This window comes from Stenella coeruleoalba (genome assembly GCF_951394435.1).
Source record: "Stenella coeruleoalba genome assembly, chromosome: 2".
Taxonomy (NCBI): Eukaryota; Metazoa; Chordata; class Mammalia; order Artiodactyla; family Delphinidae; genus Stenella; species Stenella coeruleoalba.
Genome location: NC_137147.1, coordinates 84,021,585 through 84,042,499, shown reverse-complemented (window position 1 = coordinate 84,042,499; position 20,915 = coordinate 84,021,585). Strand labels below are relative to the sequence as shown.

General features: G+C 37.3%; 1 protein-coding gene across 3 annotated transcripts in view; it reads left to right on the top strand.

The window, feature by feature from the left end:
• Window positions 1-20,915, top strand: part of INO80 (INO80 complex ATPase subunit) — a 132,397-nt gene that overhangs the window by 38,272 nt on the left and 73,210 nt on the right. For all 3 annotated transcript variants that reach the window (XM_079909756.1, XM_079909755.1, XM_079909757.1), the window contains exons 8-14: window positions 6,702-6,755; window positions 8,382-8,585; window positions 11,242-11,437; window positions 12,340-12,407; window positions 13,497-13,706; window positions 14,186-14,266; window positions 15,144-15,239. In XM_079909756.1, coding sequence (XP_079765882.1) covers window positions 6,702-6,755; window positions 8,382-8,585; window positions 11,242-11,437; window positions 12,340-12,407; window positions 13,497-13,706; window positions 14,186-14,266; window positions 15,144-15,239 — 909 coding nt within the window. The remainder of the gene's footprint in view (window positions 1-6,701; window positions 6,756-8,381; window positions 8,586-11,241; window positions 11,438-12,339; window positions 12,408-13,496; window positions 13,707-14,185; window positions 14,267-15,143; window positions 15,240-20,915) is intronic.

Below are 20,915 nucleotides of genomic sequence, written 5' to 3'. Positions count from 1 at the left end.
GCTGCAACTAAAGATCCCACATGCCACAACTAAACATGCCACAACGAAGATCCTGCATGCCTCAACTAAGACCCAGTGCAGCCAAAATAAATAAATATTAAAAAAAAAAAATGGAGGGACAAATGACCACAGATTCAGTAGACAAATGGGAAAATGTCAAGAATAGACAGTTAGCAAAGAAAGATATAAAAATGGCTCTAAAACATATTAAAAAGGTTCAAAGTCTCTCATAATTGGGGTAATACAAATTAAAATAACACTTAGACACTATTTGTCACCTATCACACTGGCAAAAATTTAAAAATATGACAACACATTCTGTTAAGGAGCCTGTGGGGAAGCAGGTGCTCTCATAAATTACTGATAGGAATACAAATTAGGACTGTGTTGTGGGGTAAGTTGGCAACACCTAGCAATCTACAGATGCACTTACCTTTAAAATCAGCACTACCAGTTCTAGGAATCTACCTTAAAGCTAAAGCAACCATACACGAATACATGTAAACAAAGTTATTCATTGTAGCATTATGTGTAATTGCAAAATAACAGAAACAATCTAAATGTTCATACATGGGCCTTGAATTAAACGATGGTAGATCTCAGTGGATTATTATACTGCTGTTAAAAATAAAGAATGAAGAAGACCTCCCTGAACTGATTTGAAGTAATTTCGAGGACATACAGTTAAGTGAAAGAGGCAAAACACAAAAAAGTAAGTATACCCTTCATGTAAGAATAAAGGGAATACAAGAAAGTACACAAATATCTGCTCATTCATTCAAAAGAAATTCAGGAAGGATGAAGCAGAAATTAAAGTGATTGATTCCTTATAGAGGGCAAGTGGGAAAAGGGTGGAAAGGAGGGAAGGAATGGGAACAGGGTAGCAAGGATGAGGAGGAAGGAGTCTTTGAGTATATTTTGTATGAGGCTGAGTTTTAGAACCATAGTAATGTTTCACAGATTTCTGATATACCTCCAGTATTAAACCAACCAGGATGTGGGTGGAGAGGGAGGTTGGGGGGATGTGTGGTCAAAATGGAATAAAAGTAGGAACAAATGAACTTAACTGTATTAGAAATGAGTAACATGATCAAGTTGCAGGGAGTGGGGAAGAAAGAACTCATCTAAGTAACTGAGGAGAACATTATTTTGATTGGGTATGTAAGGCTAAAGACTGATGGAACTATGCGTAAATGCCATGATTGACATAGTAAAAGTGTTTCTCATAGGGTAATGAATAGGTTAGCAATTTTGAAACTACTTTATGTGTATACTAGGATTGAACAAATAAGTAAATATATTGTAGATGAGCCAGTTTCTCACTGCTGGAGAAAGAAGTTATAAGTAAGGAGAAGGGGAAAGCTAAAATGAAGCCCATGAAGTTTGACTGGGATCAGAGGTATCAGTATAAATTCATGGTTTCATATATATATACACACATACAGATAGATAACTGAAATATACTTGGGTGTGTATGCATGGATTAGCATGCATATGTATATTTTTTCTGGTTCTGTTTGCTGAGAGGGCCTAGAAGCAGTGACACCCCAGTAACAATGAAGATACCTGGCAACCAGGTCGTGATTTCTTACTTACTTATTTATTTGTTTTTGGTTGTGTTGCATCTTCGTTGCTGCGAGCGGGCTTTCTCTAGTTGCGGAGAGCGGGGGCTACTCCTCGTCGCGGTGCGTGGGCTTCTCATTGTAGTGGCTTCTCTTGTCACGGAGCACGGGCTCTAGGTGCGCGGGCTTCAGTAGTTGTGGCACACGGGTTTAGTTGCTCTGTGGCATGTGGGATCTTCCCAGACCAGGGATCGAACCCATGTCACCTGCATTGGCAGGCGGATTTTTAACCACTGCACCACCAGAGAAGTCCCTGGGTCTTGATTTCTAAACAACTTTTATTCTCTAATAAGAGGAACCAAGGCTCCTTGAAGAAGTACCGTATTCCAGAACTCAGCAGGGAAAATACAAAATGAACCTTGGGGAATTTTCTGGCGGTCCAGTGGTTAGGACTTTGTGCTTTCACTGCCGGGGCCCGGGTTCAACCCCTGGTCAGGGAACTAAGATCCCGCAAGCCGTGCAGGGCAGCCAAAGACAAAATGAAGAACATTTTTAAGTGGTGCCAGAAAGTAAAGAAGTTCTGAAGAAAGATTGGGGGGAGGTGGGGCTTGTCAAAAGAACACAGGAGGCAACCTGAAGGAGCGCCTCATGGCGAAATTTAGAATAATTTGAGCAACAAAATAAATAAGAATAATACTGGATTTTGACCCATAGAATAAAAGAAATATTTGTCAGTCCATACTGTTATAAGTAAATACTTGAATAGACAAAGTGTAGAAGGAACAACTCTTCCTTTCAGTAGGAATTCCAATTAGAAAGTGTAGAAGGAAATAAAATTATCTTTATGCAAATACCACAGTAATAATTGTTGCAGACTACATCCACTTATGAATGCTAAAATTAGAGGGCAAAAGGTAGAGGAGAAACAGAAGTTGCATAGCTTCAAAACTGGCAGAGTGGACCTTAACCAAATGATCAAAGTAAACATCACTAGTAATATAAATTTTGATATCATGAACTCCTTGATGTGATGCACTGAGAGGAGCACATCATCAAAACATCATTTCTCTGGTATTCTTGCCATAGTAAATGATGTCATTCCCATCATGAGGAGACAGCGGAAAACCACACATTTTGGGACACTTTACAGAATAACTGATTGGTGCTTTTCAAAAGTGTCAAGGACATGAAAGAGAAGGATTGAGGAAATGTTACATACAGGAAGAGATTAAGGAGAAGAACAACTAAATGAACGCATTGTGAGAATCCTGTGTAGGATCCTGGAACAGTGAAAGGATATTAGTGGAAAAGTTGTTGACATTCAAATAAGATCTATATATAATTTGGTTAATACTTTACTGGTGTTAATTTCCTTGCTTTTTTTTTTTTTTTTAAATTCGTAAGTGTCAAGAAGCATCACTTTTTATTTATTATTTTTTAAAGGGAACTTTAATTAATTTATTTTTGACTGCATTGGCTCTTTGTTGCTGCATGGGCTTTCTTTAGTTGTGGTGAGTGGGGGCTACTCTGTTGAAGTGCGTGGGCTTCTCATTGCGGTAGATTCTCTTGTGGCAGAGCATGGACTCTAGGCACATGGGCTTCAGTAGTTATGGCGTGCGAGCTTCAGTAGATGTGGCTCACGGGCTTCAGTAGTTGTGGCTCATGGGCTCTAAAGGGCAGTTAATTTCCTTTCTTAATAATTGCACTATGGTTATATAAGTTGCTAAAATTAGGGAAAGCGTGGGTGGGAAGTAGTAAGGGAACTCTACTATTTTTTGCATGTTTTCCATAACTCTAAAGTTAGTTCAGTTTCCTCACACCGTATACAAAAATAAACTCAAACTGGATTCAAGACCTGAGAAGATCTGATAAGATCTGAAACCATGAAACTCCTGGAAGAAAACATAGGCAGAACAACCTTTGACATAAGTTGTAGCAGTATTTCTTTGGATCTGTTTCTTGAGGCAAAAGAAGAAATAAAAGCAAAAGTAAACAAATGGGACCTAGTTAAATGTAAAAGGTTTTGGCCAGCAAGGAAAACCATTGACAGAACAAAAAGATAATGTATAGAATGAGAGAAAATATTTGCAAACGGTATGACTGGCAAAGGATTAATATCCGAAATATATAAACAGCTCATACAACTCAGTATCAAAAAAGCAACCTAATCAGAAAATGGCCAGAAGACTTGAATAGACACTTTTCCAAAGAAGTCATGTAGATGGTTAACAGGTACATGAAAAGATACTCAACATTGCTAATCATCAGAGAAATGCAAATCAAAACAAAAATGAGATATCACCTCACATCTGTCAGAATGGCTGTTAATCAAAAGGACCACAAATAACAAATGTTGGAGAGGATGTGGGGAAAAAGGAACCCTAGCACACTGTTGGTGGGAATGTAAATTGGTATGGAGGTCCCTTAGAAAACTAAAAATAGAACGGTAGTTCCAACTAGAGAAAGCCCGTGCACAGCAACAAAGACCCAGCACAGCCAAAAAATAGATAAATAAATAAATTAACTAAAAATTAAAAAAAAGAAAAAATATGGCAAGAATAATGCAAGGAACTGCCATGTGTCTTTTACTTGTATTTAGCACCTGTTTGCCTCATTTTCTTTTGCCATATAAATGCATACTTTTTTCCTCACTCACTTTAAGGGTTAGTTTGAGATTTTGTGCTAAATTTACTCCTAATAATTGTGTGTTTCCGAAGAAAAAGGAAATCATCTAGTGCATAACCACAGTGCAGTATTAAAAATTATTATCTGACCCATAGGTTTTCATATTTCATCACTTGTTTCAATAATGTCCTTTATAGCACTTTCCCCATCCCTGAATCAATCTAGGACTATATGTTGCATTTAATTGTCATGTCTCATTAATCTCCTTTATTCTGAAACAATTCCTTAGCCTTCATCTTTCCTGACATTGTTATTTTGAAGAGTATATAATTTTGTAGAATATTTTTGAATTTGGGTTTGTGTGATGTTTCCTTGGGATTAGATTTGAATTATGCATTTTTGGCAATATTACTAGAGAGTGATATGTTCTTGACATACCTCATCAGGAGGCACTTGACACATCTGTCCCTATATTGTGATACTAGCTTTGATCCCTTAGTATGATGGTGCCTCTGCATTGTGCAATTACTTCCCCTCCCTCCATTGCAATTATATTTCTGGAGAGAGAGTATATGTTTGAGCATTCTTTTTTTTTAATTGAGATATAGTTGATTTATAATATTAGTTTCAGGTGTGCAGCATAGTGATTCAAAATTTTTATACATTATACTCCATTTAAAGTTATTATAAAATATTGGCTAAGTTCTCTGTGCTATACAATATATCCTTGTTGCTTATTTATTTATTTATTTTTTATTTTATTTTTTATACATAGTAGTTTGTACCTGTTAATCCCATACCTCTATCTTGTTCCCTCTCTTCCCTCTTCCCGCTAGTAACCACTCGTTTATTCTCTATATCTATGAGACAGTTTCTGGTTTGTTATATTCGTTTGTTTTATTTCTTAGATTCTACATGTAAGTGATAACATACAGTATTTGTCTTTCTCTGACTTATTTCACTAAGCATAATACCCTCTAGGTCCATCCATGTTGTTGCAAATGGCAGAATTTCATTCTTTTTTATGGCTGAGTAATATTACGGGTGTTTGTGTGTGTGTGTGTGTGTGTGTGTGTGTGTGTGTATATCACATCTTCTTTATTCATTCATCTGTTGTTGGACCCTTAGGTTGCTTCCATATCTTGGCTATTGTAAATAGTGCTACTATGAACATTGGGGTGCGTGTATCTTTTTGACTTAGTGTTTTCGTTTTCTTTGGATGTATACCCAGGGGTGGAATTGCTGGGCGATATGGTAGTTCTGTTTTTAGTCTTTTGAGGGCCCTCCATACTGTTTTCCATAGTGGCTGTACCAATTTACATTCCCACCAGCAGTGTGCTAGGGTTCCCTTTTTCCATATCCTCTCCAACATTTATTTGTGGTCCTCTTGATGGTAGCCATTCTGACAGGTATGAGGTGATATCTCATTTTTATTTTGACTGAATTTCTATGATAATTAGTGATGTTGAGCACCTTTTCATGTGCCTGTTGACTTTGTATGAACATTCGTGATGGGAAAAGTTACAGAAAAACTTGTTTCATACTTGAAGAGGCTTCAGATGATGCCCTCTGATGATAAGGAATTCAGTGGGAATATTTGAGATTTTTATCTTTAAAGTGGCAATAGTTGCTTTAGAATTAGAGAAAGTTTTTATTAAAAGCCCTAAAAATTCCCTTAGTCAGACAGTCTGAGGTGGGATTATTATCGAAATGGCTTTCAGGCCCTTTGTATAACTTCGCACCCATTGTTTCTTTACAGTCTGGGGGAGATCTCTTTAATAGTCAGAGAGCCACTCAGCTCTGCCTCTTCTTTCCCATATCAAATAAATGGACCATCATGGTTAAAATCAGGTTTCTTTATTGAAGCTAGTTTTTTTTTAACTGAAGTGGTAGACATAATAAGCAGCTTGGGACTTGGTTGTGGGCTGCTGAGTCATATTGTGTTAGGTCTGCCTTGGAATTTTTGTTGAAGAAGATGAGGTCAAGTGGTGGTAAAAATTGAATAATAGTGGCAGTGGGTTTGCCTTGGCTGGAGGTGGGGCTAGAATCACAAACTAAGAAGCTAGTTTACCTTTCTCCTAATGATTTTTGTATCTGAGTGCCCTGCTGTCTCAGCTTCTTTGCATATTGGCCCTAGAAAGCAGTGTTCTAAATCAGGGTGGTGCTAGGATTAGGGTATGTTGTTACATTTTCCTAGTTCACTTCAAGCCTTAAATATAGCTTAAATTCTTTCCAGAAGGATACAGAAGACTCAATTTAAGGCAGATACAACACCAGTTTATTTTTTTTAATGAGGCTTTAGGAGCTTTATGTGTGGTTCTGAGTTGGTACATTTGGGTGACTCTTAGAAGTAATGTATTTTATTTTAATTGAAAGAAGTAATGTATTTTGACTACGCTTGGTTTGGCATTTTATTTTTTAATCTTTGAGGAGATCAGTAAAGTACGGTGCCAGTCTACACAATTGTATTTCAAAAAAGAATCCTAAATGAATTATTGTTTTTAACTATTTTAGGCCAACAAGCAGAAAGCTTCAGCTCGTAACCTGTTTCTCACCAATAGCCGCAAGGTACGATTATATTTCCCATTTTATGTTTTGCTGGAATGTGTTCTTATTATTTAGATCTATGGTTGCTGCTCTTGTCTCTTGTGACCTGTTGATACTTAATCTAATAGTACTTAAGAGAGTTTCTAAATGTTCTCAATCTATTTTCTTTTAACATCTTTATTGGAGTATAATTGCTTTACAATGTTGTTTCAGCTTCTGCAGTATAACAAAGTGAATCAGCTCTATGTATACATATATCCCCATATCTCCTCCCTCTTGCGTCTCCTCCCACCCTCCTTAGCCCACCCCCTAGGTGGTCACAAAGCACCGAACTGATCTCCCTGTGCGATGCGGCTGCTTCCCACTAGCTATCTATTTTATGTTTGGTAGTGTATATATGTCAGTGCTACTCTCTCACTTCGTCCTGGCTTACCCTTCCCCCACCCCGTGTCCTCAAGTCCATTCTCTACGTCTGTGTCTTTTTCTTTTTTTAAAAAAAATCTTTATTAGAGTATAATTGCTTTACAATGGTGTGTCAGCTTCTGCTTTATAACAAAGTGTATCAGGTATACATATACACATGTCCCCATATCTCTTCCCTCTTGCATCTCCCTCCCTCACACCCTCGCTATCCCACCTCTCTAGGTGGTGACGTCTGCGTCTTTATCCCTGTCCTGCCCCTAGGTTCGTTAGAACCTTTTTTTTTAGATTCCATATATATGTGTTAGCATACGGTATTTGTTTCTCTCTTTCTGACTTACTTCACTCTGTATGACAGGCTCTAGGTCCATCCACCTCACTACAAATAACTCAGTTCCATTTCTTTTTCAATCTATTTTAAAAATAAAATTGCTCTTCCTCGCATTTCTGGTTTTCAAATTTTGGGGGGTAAGACCATAGCCAACTGCTAATTCCTTGGGCAAATCATGCCGTCATCCTGTGCTCAGTCTCTTCATCTAAGAAATGATGGTATTAATACTTTCCCTTAGAGGGAATTAATGCAACTTTCTTTGGGTATTGTGAGAATTAGATGAGGTAACCTTACTAGTTGTGTTTCCCTGGGCTAGTCACTCATCCTCATTTCCTCATCTATATATAAAATATCAACTTCACAGTGTTTTTGTGGAGAATGAATTAGTTTAATATATGTTAAGCTTAGAATGGTGCCTAGCATATAATAAACACTGACAGCTATTATTATTATTATTATTATTAAAAAATTTTTTTTGGCCATGCCACACGGCTTGTGGGATTTTAGTTCCTCAACCAAGGATTGAACCCCCGGGCCCTTAGCAGTGAGTGTGCAGAGCCCTAACCACTAGACTGCCAGGGAATTCCTGAAAGCTTTTATTATTAATGTGTATGATAATATTTCAAAACTTCCCAGAACATCTTAGGTTATTATACTTTTTTTTCATCTTCTAAGGCAATGTATCTGTAGATTTCTCATCCCTGATATTACTTTGTGGTCTGGGACTGGCTCATAGGACTGTATAGAGACGTTAATCAGATTAGGGAGAAAGAGATGTGGCCATAGGAGGACTATATGCCCTGAACAGGTTGAGGGATGTTGTGGTTTAGAGTCCAGGGAGAACTGGCCCTGGTGTTGGTCCTCCTCCAATGTGATAACATTGTTGTCACTTGCAGCTCGCCCACCAATGCATGAAGGAGGTGCGTCGAGCTGCCTTGCAGGCCCAGAAAAACTGTAAGGAGACCTTACCTCGTGCTCGCCGCCTCACCAAGGAAATGCTTCTGTACTGGAAGAAGTATGAGAAGGTGGAGAAGGAACACCGCAAACGTGCAGAGAAGGAAGCCTTGGAGCAGCGGAAGTTGGATGAAGAAATGCGGGAGGTAGGGCAATAGCATGAAATTTTGAAAACCATAATTGCTGCAGCCATATTAAGAGATTGGTTAGCATTTCATAAGTTATAAATCTAACTAATGAAATGGTTGAAAACATATTTTAAGACATAACTTGATTTTAGTCCAGTAAATCAGTTCTGTTTTTATTCTTTTAGTAAGGCCCTCTCCCTGGCCTTCACCCCTCTTCTGTGCTCACTTCCTCCCTTCTTTTTTTTTTTTTTTTAATTTTATTTATTTTTGGCTGTGTTGGGTCTTCGTTGCTGAACGTGGCCTTTCTCTAGCTGCGGCAAGTGGGGGCCACTCTTCGTTGCGGTGCGTGGGCTTCTCATTGCAGTGGCTTCTCTTGTTGCAGAGCACGGGCTCTAGGCGTGCAAGCTTCAGTAGTTGTGACACACGGGCTTTGTTGCTCCGCGGCATGTGGGATCTTCCCAGACCAGGACTTGAACGTGTGTCCCCTGCGTTGGCAGGCGGATTCGTAACCACTGCGCCACCAGGGAAGTCCCCGTTTCCTCTATTCTTTGTAGCCTTATTCTTTTGAATATTTCTGGAGGACACCCTTCCCCAGCCTTCCCCCACAAAAAAAGAAAAGGAATGAAAGAAAAAGAAAACAGCTTAGAGCTTATCTGGGCTTGGTTCCAGATGCTGGCTGTAATTTCGATTTGTTGGAAGATGAGGGCTGGTTGCCAAATTTAGGGCCAGATAGGGACAATGGACAACTAGCTCAGTTTTCTGAGACACCTCCCCCCTCCCCACCTGCTGCCGCCTACTTTTCTGTTTTAACTTGCAGTCAGTTCTCTTGCTAAGCTTGGTATCAGCTGAGAGTATTATTCAGGGAAGCAAGAGGAGAGATTAAGAGGACAGAGTTATTATGTTGCCATTGGTAAGCCCATTGGGATGAGTGGAAGGACAGTTGAGGTCTGGAGGAGGAAGGGAATCAGGATTGAATGTTTTCTTTCGGGTATAGGTAGTACTCCTGTCAAAGCAGAGCCGTGGAGACTCTTTGGAGTTCTCTTCCCTCCTGTCTCATGCCTTTGAGGGGGAATATGGATTTTGCCCAGTTCTCTTAAGTCCCTGGGTGACTTGTTTCTTTGCCTGGAAGATAAACATATTATTGAGTTAGTAAACTTTTGATGCTAATGGAAATATTTGCTCACTGAGTTTAGAGGCATTTGAGTTAGTCACAGATCTTGAAGTTTTGAAACTGACTTGGCTTATGATCTAGGTTTGTGAGACATTCTCTCAGTTATGTTGATAGCTAACTGATGAGGCTTTCATCTGTGATTATGTTGACTTATGTGTCTTTTTCTCTGAATTTTTGAATTAAGACATTTTTGATGTATCCTTGTTCCCTTAATTTGCCTTCTTCATTTAGGCACATAGTTGACTTCCTTAAAGTTAAAGAAAATGTTACTTTTTATGGTTTAATTTAGAAAGGTTTTCTTTTAATTTTTGGCTGCACTGTGCCTCTTGCGGGGTCTTAGTTTCCCCACCAGGGAATAGACCCGTGCCCCCTGCAGTGGAAGCACGGAGTCTCAACCACTGGACCACCAGGGAAGTTCCTAGAAAGGTTTTCTTGACAGTACTTTAGCTTTAGAACATGAACATCTGTATCCTTTATGAAAATAAATCAGTTTTCTCTCAAACTCTCAGATTTTTTTTTCTAATCTGAATTTGGCTAAAGTGTTATAAAACCTTAAGGAGAAAGTCTAGTTTTGCGAAGCATACTTTGGGACTTATGTCCTTCCTGGCCATGTTCCTTATTTTATTGTTGTTTTTCTCTTGTGGAGGTGGATCAAGGATAAATCAAGTATACTTCATATGAATTTTATTATAAAATAGTTCATGCAGAATAATGATTCTTTGATTTGGTATTTATTGTGTATGCTGTATTTCATATAATTCAGTCTTTTGAATCATTTGCTTACTCATTTTATTGTTTATCTTGAAGAATTATTTTTACTGACAATGATTATTTTTCTTACTAGGTTATTTCAGAGGCACTTTGAATTTAGCTTTCTCATATTTTAAAAAAAGGTATATGTGCTTGTGATTTTGTATTTGGTCTATATTCATGTTTTATAGCTATCATTATCACAGATGAACAGTTGGCTGTTTTGGGGAGCATTTTCTTTTTTCATGGGCTTCTTATTCTCATATACCTCCTTCATTGACTTTCAGAATAATTTATAGCTCTTCGTCATTTATTTTGCCTTTCGGTGTTAGAGAAGATTTTTGGACACATTTATGTTTTTAAAAATAATAAAGCTGTACACGTGTATTTATCACCCAAGTTATTAAGTAAAGCATGTTGTTTGAATTTAGTTGGTATCTCAGTGCCATTAAAGAAAAGTAATACAGTAAAGAAATAAGCATTTTAGACAGAAGCCTAGTGGAAAAAAGATTTTATTTTGTAAAGGAGAGCAAAACATAGGTTATTATTAGGCTATAAATGAAGATTATTCCTTGCGTTTAGTACCACTGACTTAGTTATAATAAAATTTGTTCATTAACAATTTTTACCTTTCTAAAGGTAAATACTTTGTAAAGGAATTGTTTGCAAACTATGTATAGTGAATTCTGTTGACTACCCTTGTATGTGATTGGTGATTTGACTCTTTTCACTTTCATCTTTTTTCCCCTTTAGGCCAAGAGGCAGCAGCGAAAACTGAACTTCCTCATCACCCAGACAGAGTTGTATGCCCATTTCATGAGTCGCAAACGAGACATGGGTCACGATGGGATCCAGGAAGAAATCTTAAGGAAACTGGAAGATAGTTCTACACAGAGACAAATTGACATTGGTGGAGGGGTGGTAGTTAACATCACACAGGAGGATTATGGTGAGTCCTGAATCAGGAATGGGAGGAAGGAGATACCCAAAATTTTTTCATATCTCAGGTTATACTCATTAATTCTTGCACGTTTTGTCTTGATCAATAGGTAATATTGATCAAAAGGGGGATTTATTTTATTGGAGTAGGGGAAGTGTGAATGTTTGTATAAAATAAGCATATAAAAAAATTTTATTAAAGAATTTGAAAAAGAAAGGGTGTGGTTATAAGATCTTGCAAATTTGGGAATATTTTGTGTGTTGATTTGTTCGTAGAAATAAAAGATATTGTATCAGAAGAATTCAGTGAACATATCTAATTAGAGAAAATCATCTCTCACATAACAGGATTCTTGGTGATGTGAGTAAAGCATGAGAAGAGACTGTTTTGGTATTTTTGTGACCACACAGAGAGGGAGGAATTGGGGTAAAGTTTGAGAGGAAGTTCGCAGAGAATAGTGGTCAAGATCATGTTGAGTAAGAATAAGAGAAAATGAGAGTGCTTCAGATTATGTTGGGATTTACACAGTCTCTGTTTCTTCTTTTGGAATCACGTGGTGTAAATATATTACAATTTTGAATCCTCATTGTCTTGCTTTTCCCGGCATCGGCATTGCTTCGTGCAAGAAACGCAGGATTGGGAGACTGGGGCTCAGTCTCCTGGTGGCTTTTGTGAGGTGGCTTTTGTGAGCTGGCTTTGGCTCCTAGAGACCATGGCAGCCCTCTGCCTCCATTGCCACTTCCAAGTCCTTACCTCTGTCAAGTAATTTGAGCCTTTCTTCTCCCTCACCCTCTGTGAACTTAGGGATAAATAGAATGTGGGCGTCAGGGATCCACATATGCTAGTATAAATTGCATCCTTAAAGGAGATCAGTTAATGAGGTGTTATAATCTACACGTTTCCCTTTTCAGATAGTAACCATTTCAAAGCCCAGGCCCTGAAGAATGCTGAAAATGCTTACCATATTCATCAGGCGCGGGTGAGTCTTAAAAATGAAATGTTGGGCCCTGGAAATACAACTTTTTACTTAGGTGGTCTTCCTTTAATCTTAATCATATTTTCAGTTAAAAACATTAATGGATGTGTACATGTGTATGTGACTGCATTGGGGGTGTGTGTGTCTCTATTTACTTTAGAGTAATAGAGGAATACCTGAGGAAAGATGGGAAACGAGCATTCACTTGTCTGAGCTTTAAGAATGTGTTGATTGACGCTAAGACAGTTTGCCTATTTTTTTTCTTCTGTCCTTCCTGGTGATCATGGGTAATATAGAATGAAGTGGATCATGGTTGTTTAGTGAAAAAGTCCACACTGTTGCATGTTAAGAAAGTTATATCATGTATTAAAACTGCTAAGTTAGCACCTTCTTTTACTTTAGTAATAACTTGCTTGTTCATGATATAGTGACATTTAATGAAATCAGAAAGAAACTGCAGTTAGATCAAATTAAGTAAGGAAAATACAGTTTAATATACTGCATAGGAGCCCCTGTGTAACTTTGACAGGGTCCAAATCAAGGATAGAGACAAACTCAACCTATTCCTCACCAACCCCAACCAATCAAACAGGTTTTATATCAAATCTTAGTAAATTCATTGATGAAGCAAGTAATTGTGTAATATGGCTTACTGCCTGTCTATCAGAAATGTATTCTCAATATAATTGTTAAAATAATTTTAAAATATTAGTAATATACTTTACGCTTGACCCTTGAGTAACTCTGGGAGTTAGGGGTGCCGACCCACCCTGCAGTCAAAAATCTTTGTATAACTTTACAGTCAGCCCTCCATACCTATGGATCCACATCCACATATCCAACCAACCACAGGATCAAGTAGTACTCCTGCACATACTTAGTGAAAAAACTTCACGTATCAGTTGACCCACACAGTTCAAACCCATGTTGTTCAAGAGTCAAGTGTATTATGCTTACATGTAATATATTACATTATATTATCAGAAAGTTTGTTCGAACTAGCACAAGTTAGATATATTGGCATTATGAATTTTATTTGAATTTAATTATTTTCCTCTTATATATTTCTTCTAATATATTTTTATTTTCCAGACAAGGTCATTTGATGAAGATGCAAAAGAAAGTCGAGCAGCTGCCCTACGGGCAGCAAACAAGTCTGGCACTGGGTTTGGGGAGAGTTATAGCCTGGCAAACCCATCTATCCGGGCTGGTGAGGATATTCCACAGCCTACAATTTTTAATGGCAAATTAAAAGGTTATCAGCTGAAAGGCATGAATTGGTTGGCAAATCTCTATGAACAGGTAAATTTTAGAACTATTCATACCCACTCTGTTTTGTTATCTGTTTTCCTAAAGTCGTTGGTTCAGTGTATTGTGAAATGAGCACAAGATAATGTTTTAGATTTCATCCTTTTTAAAAAGCTTTATCGTTTGACAAGAATCAGAAAGATGTCTGTATATTTCTAACCTGGAGATTTTATTGGGGATTATTTGCATCATGTATAAAGTTTGTCTTAAGTAGTCTTAGTAATAAACCTGATTACTTGTACCTGGATTAGATTAGCTGAAAAACTGGCTTTGGCGTGTTTGTCTCATGATTCAGAGTTGTAGCTGTGGAACTGGCAAAAGGAATCATTACAGTAGTAATAGTGCTGAAGCTGGGTATCTCTAGTCACTTTCGTTTGAACAAGTCTGACATTTTGGGTAGTTCTTTTTGGCAGTAAGTTGAACCCTGTGTAATGCAATGTGAGAGGTGTTGACTATGTGTATTTTTTTTCCAGGGTATTAATGGCATTCTTGCCGATGAAATGGGACTTGGTAAGACAGTACAGAGCATTGCCCTCCTTGCCCATCTGGCTGAGGTGGGTAGATGCATGCAGTCTTTTCTTCTTCCTCTCTGTCCATCCTAGGGTCATTTTCTATTGAGAATCAGCCATTATCAAGCAGTACGCTAGACTCCGTAGCATACCAAGACAGTAGGACTTGCTCCTTGCCTTCAAGGCCTTTACAGGGTGGGTGATACAGTGTGGTGAAACATTCTGGTTTTCAAGAAGACTAGGACAGTTTCTAAGCATGTGTGTTTTCATTCCCCATCTCCCACTTCTGTAGAGAACCACCATTGTAGTGGCAAAAACACTGTAGTTAGTTAGATCAGAAGACCTGGTTTCACATCTCAGCTCTGTGCTTACTAGCAGTGTAAACTTGGACAATTCACTTAGCCTCTTTTGACCTGACTTCACTTTAACTCTGTGAGGTTTAGTTTCCACTTCTGCAAAGTGGGGATACTATCTGCCTTACAGGAAATTTGTGAGAATTAAATGAGAAGAAATGCGTGAAAGCATTTTGAAAAATGCAGAAAACTCTATACCAATTAAATAATAGTAAAATAGTTGTGATCATCTAGTATAAGGAAAAGCAACACATACAAGTCAGTATGTCATAAGTGCTTTGTGAATGATATAAACTAAGACCCGTAAGGGCGGGTGGGGAGTAATTGCTTGGTTTTTTTTCCCTCAAGGTGTGTGCGAGCAACTTCCTTGCCTGTGTTATTATTAACATAGAATATTATTTTTCTTAACATAGGATATTATCATTGAGTGTGCAGGTATGGGAGATACGAACCATTTCTCTTGTTGTAATGCATCTCCTATTCTTAAACTCCTCTTGTCGTTAATTATAATTTTGAATTAAATTTCTTCAGTTTTCCTGCAGTTGGCTGACCCAGTTTTTCTGTTTCAGAGAGAGAACATTTGGGGACCTTTCTTAATAATTTCACCTGCTTCTACACTTAACAATTGGCACCAGGAGTTTACTAGATTTGTTCCTAAATTTAAGGTAAAAATCAACAAAATTCTCTTGCTTTTTAAAATAAACTTTCTGACTCCTTTTTTGCTGCCTTACTTACTTAATTGCTCATAATAGCTTTTAATTTCTTGCATTTTTTTTCAAAATAACCTTGCATACATTTCCTATCAAAGTTACTGATGGGAGCAATAAAAGAGCATATTACATCCTTATGTTTTATGAGAAAGACAAAGTCCAGTTTGAGTGATTTGCTGCATTGACGACATGAATTGTAGCTCCTAGTTGTACTGCCATAATAGAAAATGTCTGCGTTGCTGGCTTAATATAGGTTTTGATAAATCAAGGTACATATACTGTAATTTATGGCATTGTTGTCCACACTCCTCCCCCTTCAAATTTATTCATAGATTATCTATTTTCTTGACACTCCAAAGCCAGCTCTTCAGTCTTGGTCCAGATTATAATGTCTAAGGTAGATAATGTGAGAGTTGCATTTAACTAATTCAGAGGAAAAGAATTGAGATTTAGGTAGGATGTGATCAGCAGGGAAATATGCTGCATCAAGTATGGACAAGATTTAAATAGGGATTTAATTATGCAAAGTTGTTGGGATGTAAGAAAGAATGGGTAGGATTTTTTATATTATTTGCAAGTAAAAAGAAGGAAATGAGTTAAATATTTGTTTTGTCCCTAAAGGAATATAATGATAATGAAGTTGCATGGTAAGGAGGATTTTTTGGAGATATGTATCAAGAGATATTGACATAATCTCTGATCTTGGGTCTCCATAATAATCATGGGTTCTATGCAATTTAAGAGGTCATGGGGGAGGTGTTTTTCTGGCTTATACTTTATAAGGAATAGGGACATGTCTGGGATATTCCACTTTGGGGCACCTTTGTGTCTGTGGCCCCACCTTTGCGGCTGAATTAATAGACTTAGGAACTGTTTACAAGGCACATTAGGTATATGGCTTTTAGCTTGGCTGACTCATTCTTAACTTTCTAAGGAGGTGAGATCGTTCTAAGGCAATTTATTGAATATTTTCTCTAGGGTTTTTTCACATTGAATAAGGAGCCCGTCATCTTTTTTCTGCTTTCTTGTTGTTGTTATTGTCGTTTAGTACATGTCAAACAATTAGGAGCTTGAAAAATTGTCTTAAAATTTTCTTCCAAACCACTAAAGTTTTCAGTATTTCCTTCACTGGCCGATAGATGGCAATGTAGTACTACTTACGTCATTGGTACCTCTCCTTTGACTTTATACCCATGCCTGACACTGAGTTTTCATTTGCACGTGGAGTTTCCTTTTGAAGCTCTAGTCTAGGGGTCAGTAAAATATGGCCTGTGGGCCAATTGAAAGTGTACAATTCTGTAGTATTAAGTACATTTACAGTGTGGTACAATAATCACTGCTATCGTATTGCAGAATTTTATCATTATACCAAACAGAAATCTCCTTCCCATTAAGCAGTCACTCCCTATTTCACTTTCCCTCTTGTCCCTGGCTACCACAAATCTGCTTTATGTCTCTGTGGTTTGGTTATTGTGAATATTTTGTATACCTGGAATGTGGCCTTTTATGTCTGGCTGCTGCTTTTCACTTAGTAGGTTTTTCAAGGTTCATCATGTTGTAACATGTATCAGCACTTCATTCCTTTTATGACTGAATAATATTTCAGTCATAATATTATAACATATAATATTATAGTGAATAATATTTCATTATCTGGGTATACTGTGTTTTGTTTATCCATTCATCTGTTGATGGGTATTTTGGTTGTTCCTTTTGGCTATTGTTAATAGTGCTGCTATAAACATTCATGTACAGGTTTTTGTTTGAACACCTGTCCTGTTTTCAGTTCTTTTGGGTATAGACCTAGGAGTGGAATTGCTAAGTCACTTTATATTTAACTTATTGAGGAATCCACCACGTGTTCTTTTGTGCAGCTTATGAGCTAAGAATAGTTTTTACTTTTTAAAATTGTTGATTAAAAAATATTTCGTAGCAAATGATATATGAAATTTAAATACATGTATATTGGAATACAGCCACACCTTTGATTATTTATTATTTATGGCTGCATTCACAGTACAACAGGCACAGTTGAGTAGTTGTGGCAGAGACTGTGTGGCCTACAAAACTAAAATTCTTACTATCTGGCCATTTATAGGAAAAGTTTAATGACCTCTGCTCTATTGATTCATTGTTTCTATTACCATTACTCCTTTGAATTGTCAGAAATGTGTTTGCTTCCCTGTAGAACATAGTTAGAAGTAGACTCTGCTCAGATTTATAATCTGGTTACATTCAAAAGATACTTAGATCTATGATGATAACATCAGAAAGTTCATTTTATTTGGCAGGTGTCTGAGTAACACTCATTTTATGGTTCTAGTATGATTACTGCCTCTGACCTCCTTTTCCTCATGAAATAAGATTTACATTTTTTCTCTAGTTAATGTACCACTTTTCATTCCTGAAATTGGCTATTCTGTATGTTTTGTATTTCATTTATTTCTGCTCTTCTATTATTCTTGTCTACTTTTTTTGTAAACTTTTTTCTTTTTCTGTCATCTTGAGATGGAGCTTAGATTGTTGATTTTCAGCTTTTTCTAATGTATATTTAAGGGTATTGCTTTCTAAGCATGACTGTAGCCATCCAAAGGTTTGATGTGTCACATTTTCATTATCTTACAATGCAAAATACTGTCAGCTTCTACTGTAAGTTCTTATTTGATTCATGGGTTATTTAAAAGTGTTGTTTTTACTCTCTACACAAAGGATGGTTTTCTAGGTATCTTTTTGTTATTTATAGCTTAAATCCACTGATAAGAAAACATGCTTTTTATTATTTTAATCCTTTGAAATTTGTTGCTTTGCTTTCATAGCTCAGCATATGGTCAGTTTTTATAAATGTCCTGTGTGTGTTTGAAAATAATATTCTGTACTTGTTGAATACAGTGTTGTATATATGTTGATTAGGTCAAGTTTGTTAACTTGTTCAGCTCTTTTTTATCTTTACTGATTTTTTTGTCTGCCTCTCCTATTACTGACTGAAAGAGGTGTGTTAATATTTGCAACAATTATGGATTTATCCATTCTGTTTTCTTTTGTTTTTGCTTTGAGGCTGTGAGATGTATACAAATTTATAATTTTATCTTCCTGGTGAATGAACCTTTTATTACTATGAAATTCCTCCTTTAAGACTTTTGCCTTAAAGTCTATTTTCTCTGATATTAAATAGCTTTCTTTTGGCTAGTATTTGCATGGTATCTTTTTCGTCTTTTTACTTTTAACCATTCTATAGCCTTACATTTAAGGTGTATTTCGTGCCTTTTATTTGGAATATCTGTGCTTACTTTTAATGTAATTATTGATATATTGTGTTTAAAACTGCTGCCTTGCTCTTTGCTTTCTACTTCTTTTTTTAAATAGGGTTGTTATTGTGTTTATGGTTTTTAGTTTTTAGTTTTAAAATATTTATTTATTTATTTGATAGTGCCAGGTCTTTAGTTGCGGCTCACCAGCTCCTTAGTTGCGGCATGCATTTGGGATCTCTTTCCCCAACCAGAGATCAAACCCGGGCCCCCTGCATTGGGAGTGCAGAGTCTTAACCACTGTGCCACCAGGGAAGTCCCTGCTTTCTGCTTCTTTCACCTGTTCAGCTTTACTTTTTTTTCCTTTTGAATCCTTTTGGATTGATTAGATTTTATCATTCCTTTTTTTTTCCTCTCCCTTTTAAACTTGCTAATTATATATTCATTCTGTTATTCAGTAGATACCCAGGAGAATACCACATGTACCCTTAACTTTTTCAAAAGTAATATAAATTAGTACTGTTAATACTTTCCAGACAGTACAAAGACCTTAGTAGAGTACTGTAACTACATCCGCCTTCTCTAGACTTACATGCTGTTGTTTTTGTATATATTTTATATTTTAAACCCCAGAAGACATTATTATTTATACATTTAAAACTTACTTAGATTTATTCATATTACTTACATATTCATTGCTCATTGATCTTCATTCCTCCTTGCATATTTGTGCTTTCATTTGGCTGACATTTTTCAAAAGAACAAAGGACATCAAGCTACGGGATTCTAGAAGCACTTTGAGCCCCATAACAATAAAAAAAATGAAAGTCACACTTAGAAACATCACAGAAAAGTGCTGAATTTTGCATTCTTTTGTTTCTCCATGCTTTAGTCTGGATATTTCCTTCTGACCTCTCTTCAAGTTCACTAATCAGCTCTTCAGCTGATTCTATCTGCTGTTAAACTCGTCACTGAATTCTTTTTTTTGTTTTTAATTTTAAAATAAATTTTTGTACTTTAAAGATGTTCTGTGTTTTCCAGTTCTACTTCTTATGGTTGTTTTTCTGTATGTTATGTGTCTTCCCCGCCCCACCCCCGGCTACTTTTTTTTTGTTTTGTTTTGTTTTGTTTATTTATTTTTGGCTGCGTTGGGTCTTCATTGCTGCATGCAGGCTCTCTCTAGTTGTGGCGAACAGGGGCTATTCTTTGTTGCGGTGCGTGGGCTTCTCATTGCAGTGGATTCTCCTGTTGCCGAGCACAGGCTCTAGGCACGTGGGCCTCAGTAGTTGTGGCACGCGGGCTCTAGAGCGCAGGCTCACAGTTGTGGTGCATGGGCTTAGTTGCTCTGCAGCATGTGAGATCCTCCCAGACCAGAGCTCGAACCCGTGTCCCCTGCATTGGCAGGTGGATTCTTAGCCACTGCACCACCAGGGAAGCCCTCGTCATTGAATTCTTAATTTTAATTATATTTTTTCAGTTCTAAAAATTCTCTTTGATTCTTTTATAGTTTCTAGTATACCACTGAAATTCTCAATCTTTTAATTCAATGAACAAACTTGCTTTTTTTTTTTTTTGGCAGCATTGGGTCTTCATTGCTGCACGCAGGCTCTCTCTAGTTGTGGCAAGTGGGGGCTACTCTTCATTGCGGTGCATGAGCTTCTCATTGGGTGGCTTCTTTTGCTGTGGAGCACAGGCTCTAGGCACGCAGGCTCAGCAATTGTGGCTCGCGGGCTCTAGAGCGCAGGCTCAGTAGTTGTGGCGCATGGGTTTAGTTGCTCTGCGGCATGTGGGATCTTCCCAGATCAGGGCTCAAACCCGTGTCCCCTGCACTGGCAGGCAGATTCTTAACCACCGCGCCACCAGGGAAGCCCAAAACTAGCACTTTTTTAAAAGTTTGTTTCTAAAATTTTTGTTATCTAGATCTCCTGTGAGTTTGTTTCTTTTATCTATATTTCATGTTGGTTTTCAGTTATGTGGTCTAGTCTTTCCATATCTGATTTTTTGTTTTGTTTTGTTTTTGTTTTAATGCCAGACATTGTATAGGAAAAATTGTAGAGATAATTGTGGGCTCTGGATACTGTTTTCTTCTTCCTGAGAGAGGATTAATGTGTGTTTGGGGTTTTGTTGTGGATTTTTTTGCCTATAGTAATTTTTTTTCTGGGGCAATAATAATCCAAAGCCCCCTTAATCTAGTCAGGAATTGAGATGATTTGAAACCAGGATTCAGTACCTGATAAAGCAAGTGTATGTATAGTTTACCTTTACTACTACTAGGTGTGTATCTATCTTTTTTTTTTTTTTTTTTTTTGTGGTACATGGGCCTCTCACTGTTGTGGCCTCTCCCGTTGTGGAGCACAGGCTCCGGACGCGCAGGCTCAGCGGCCAT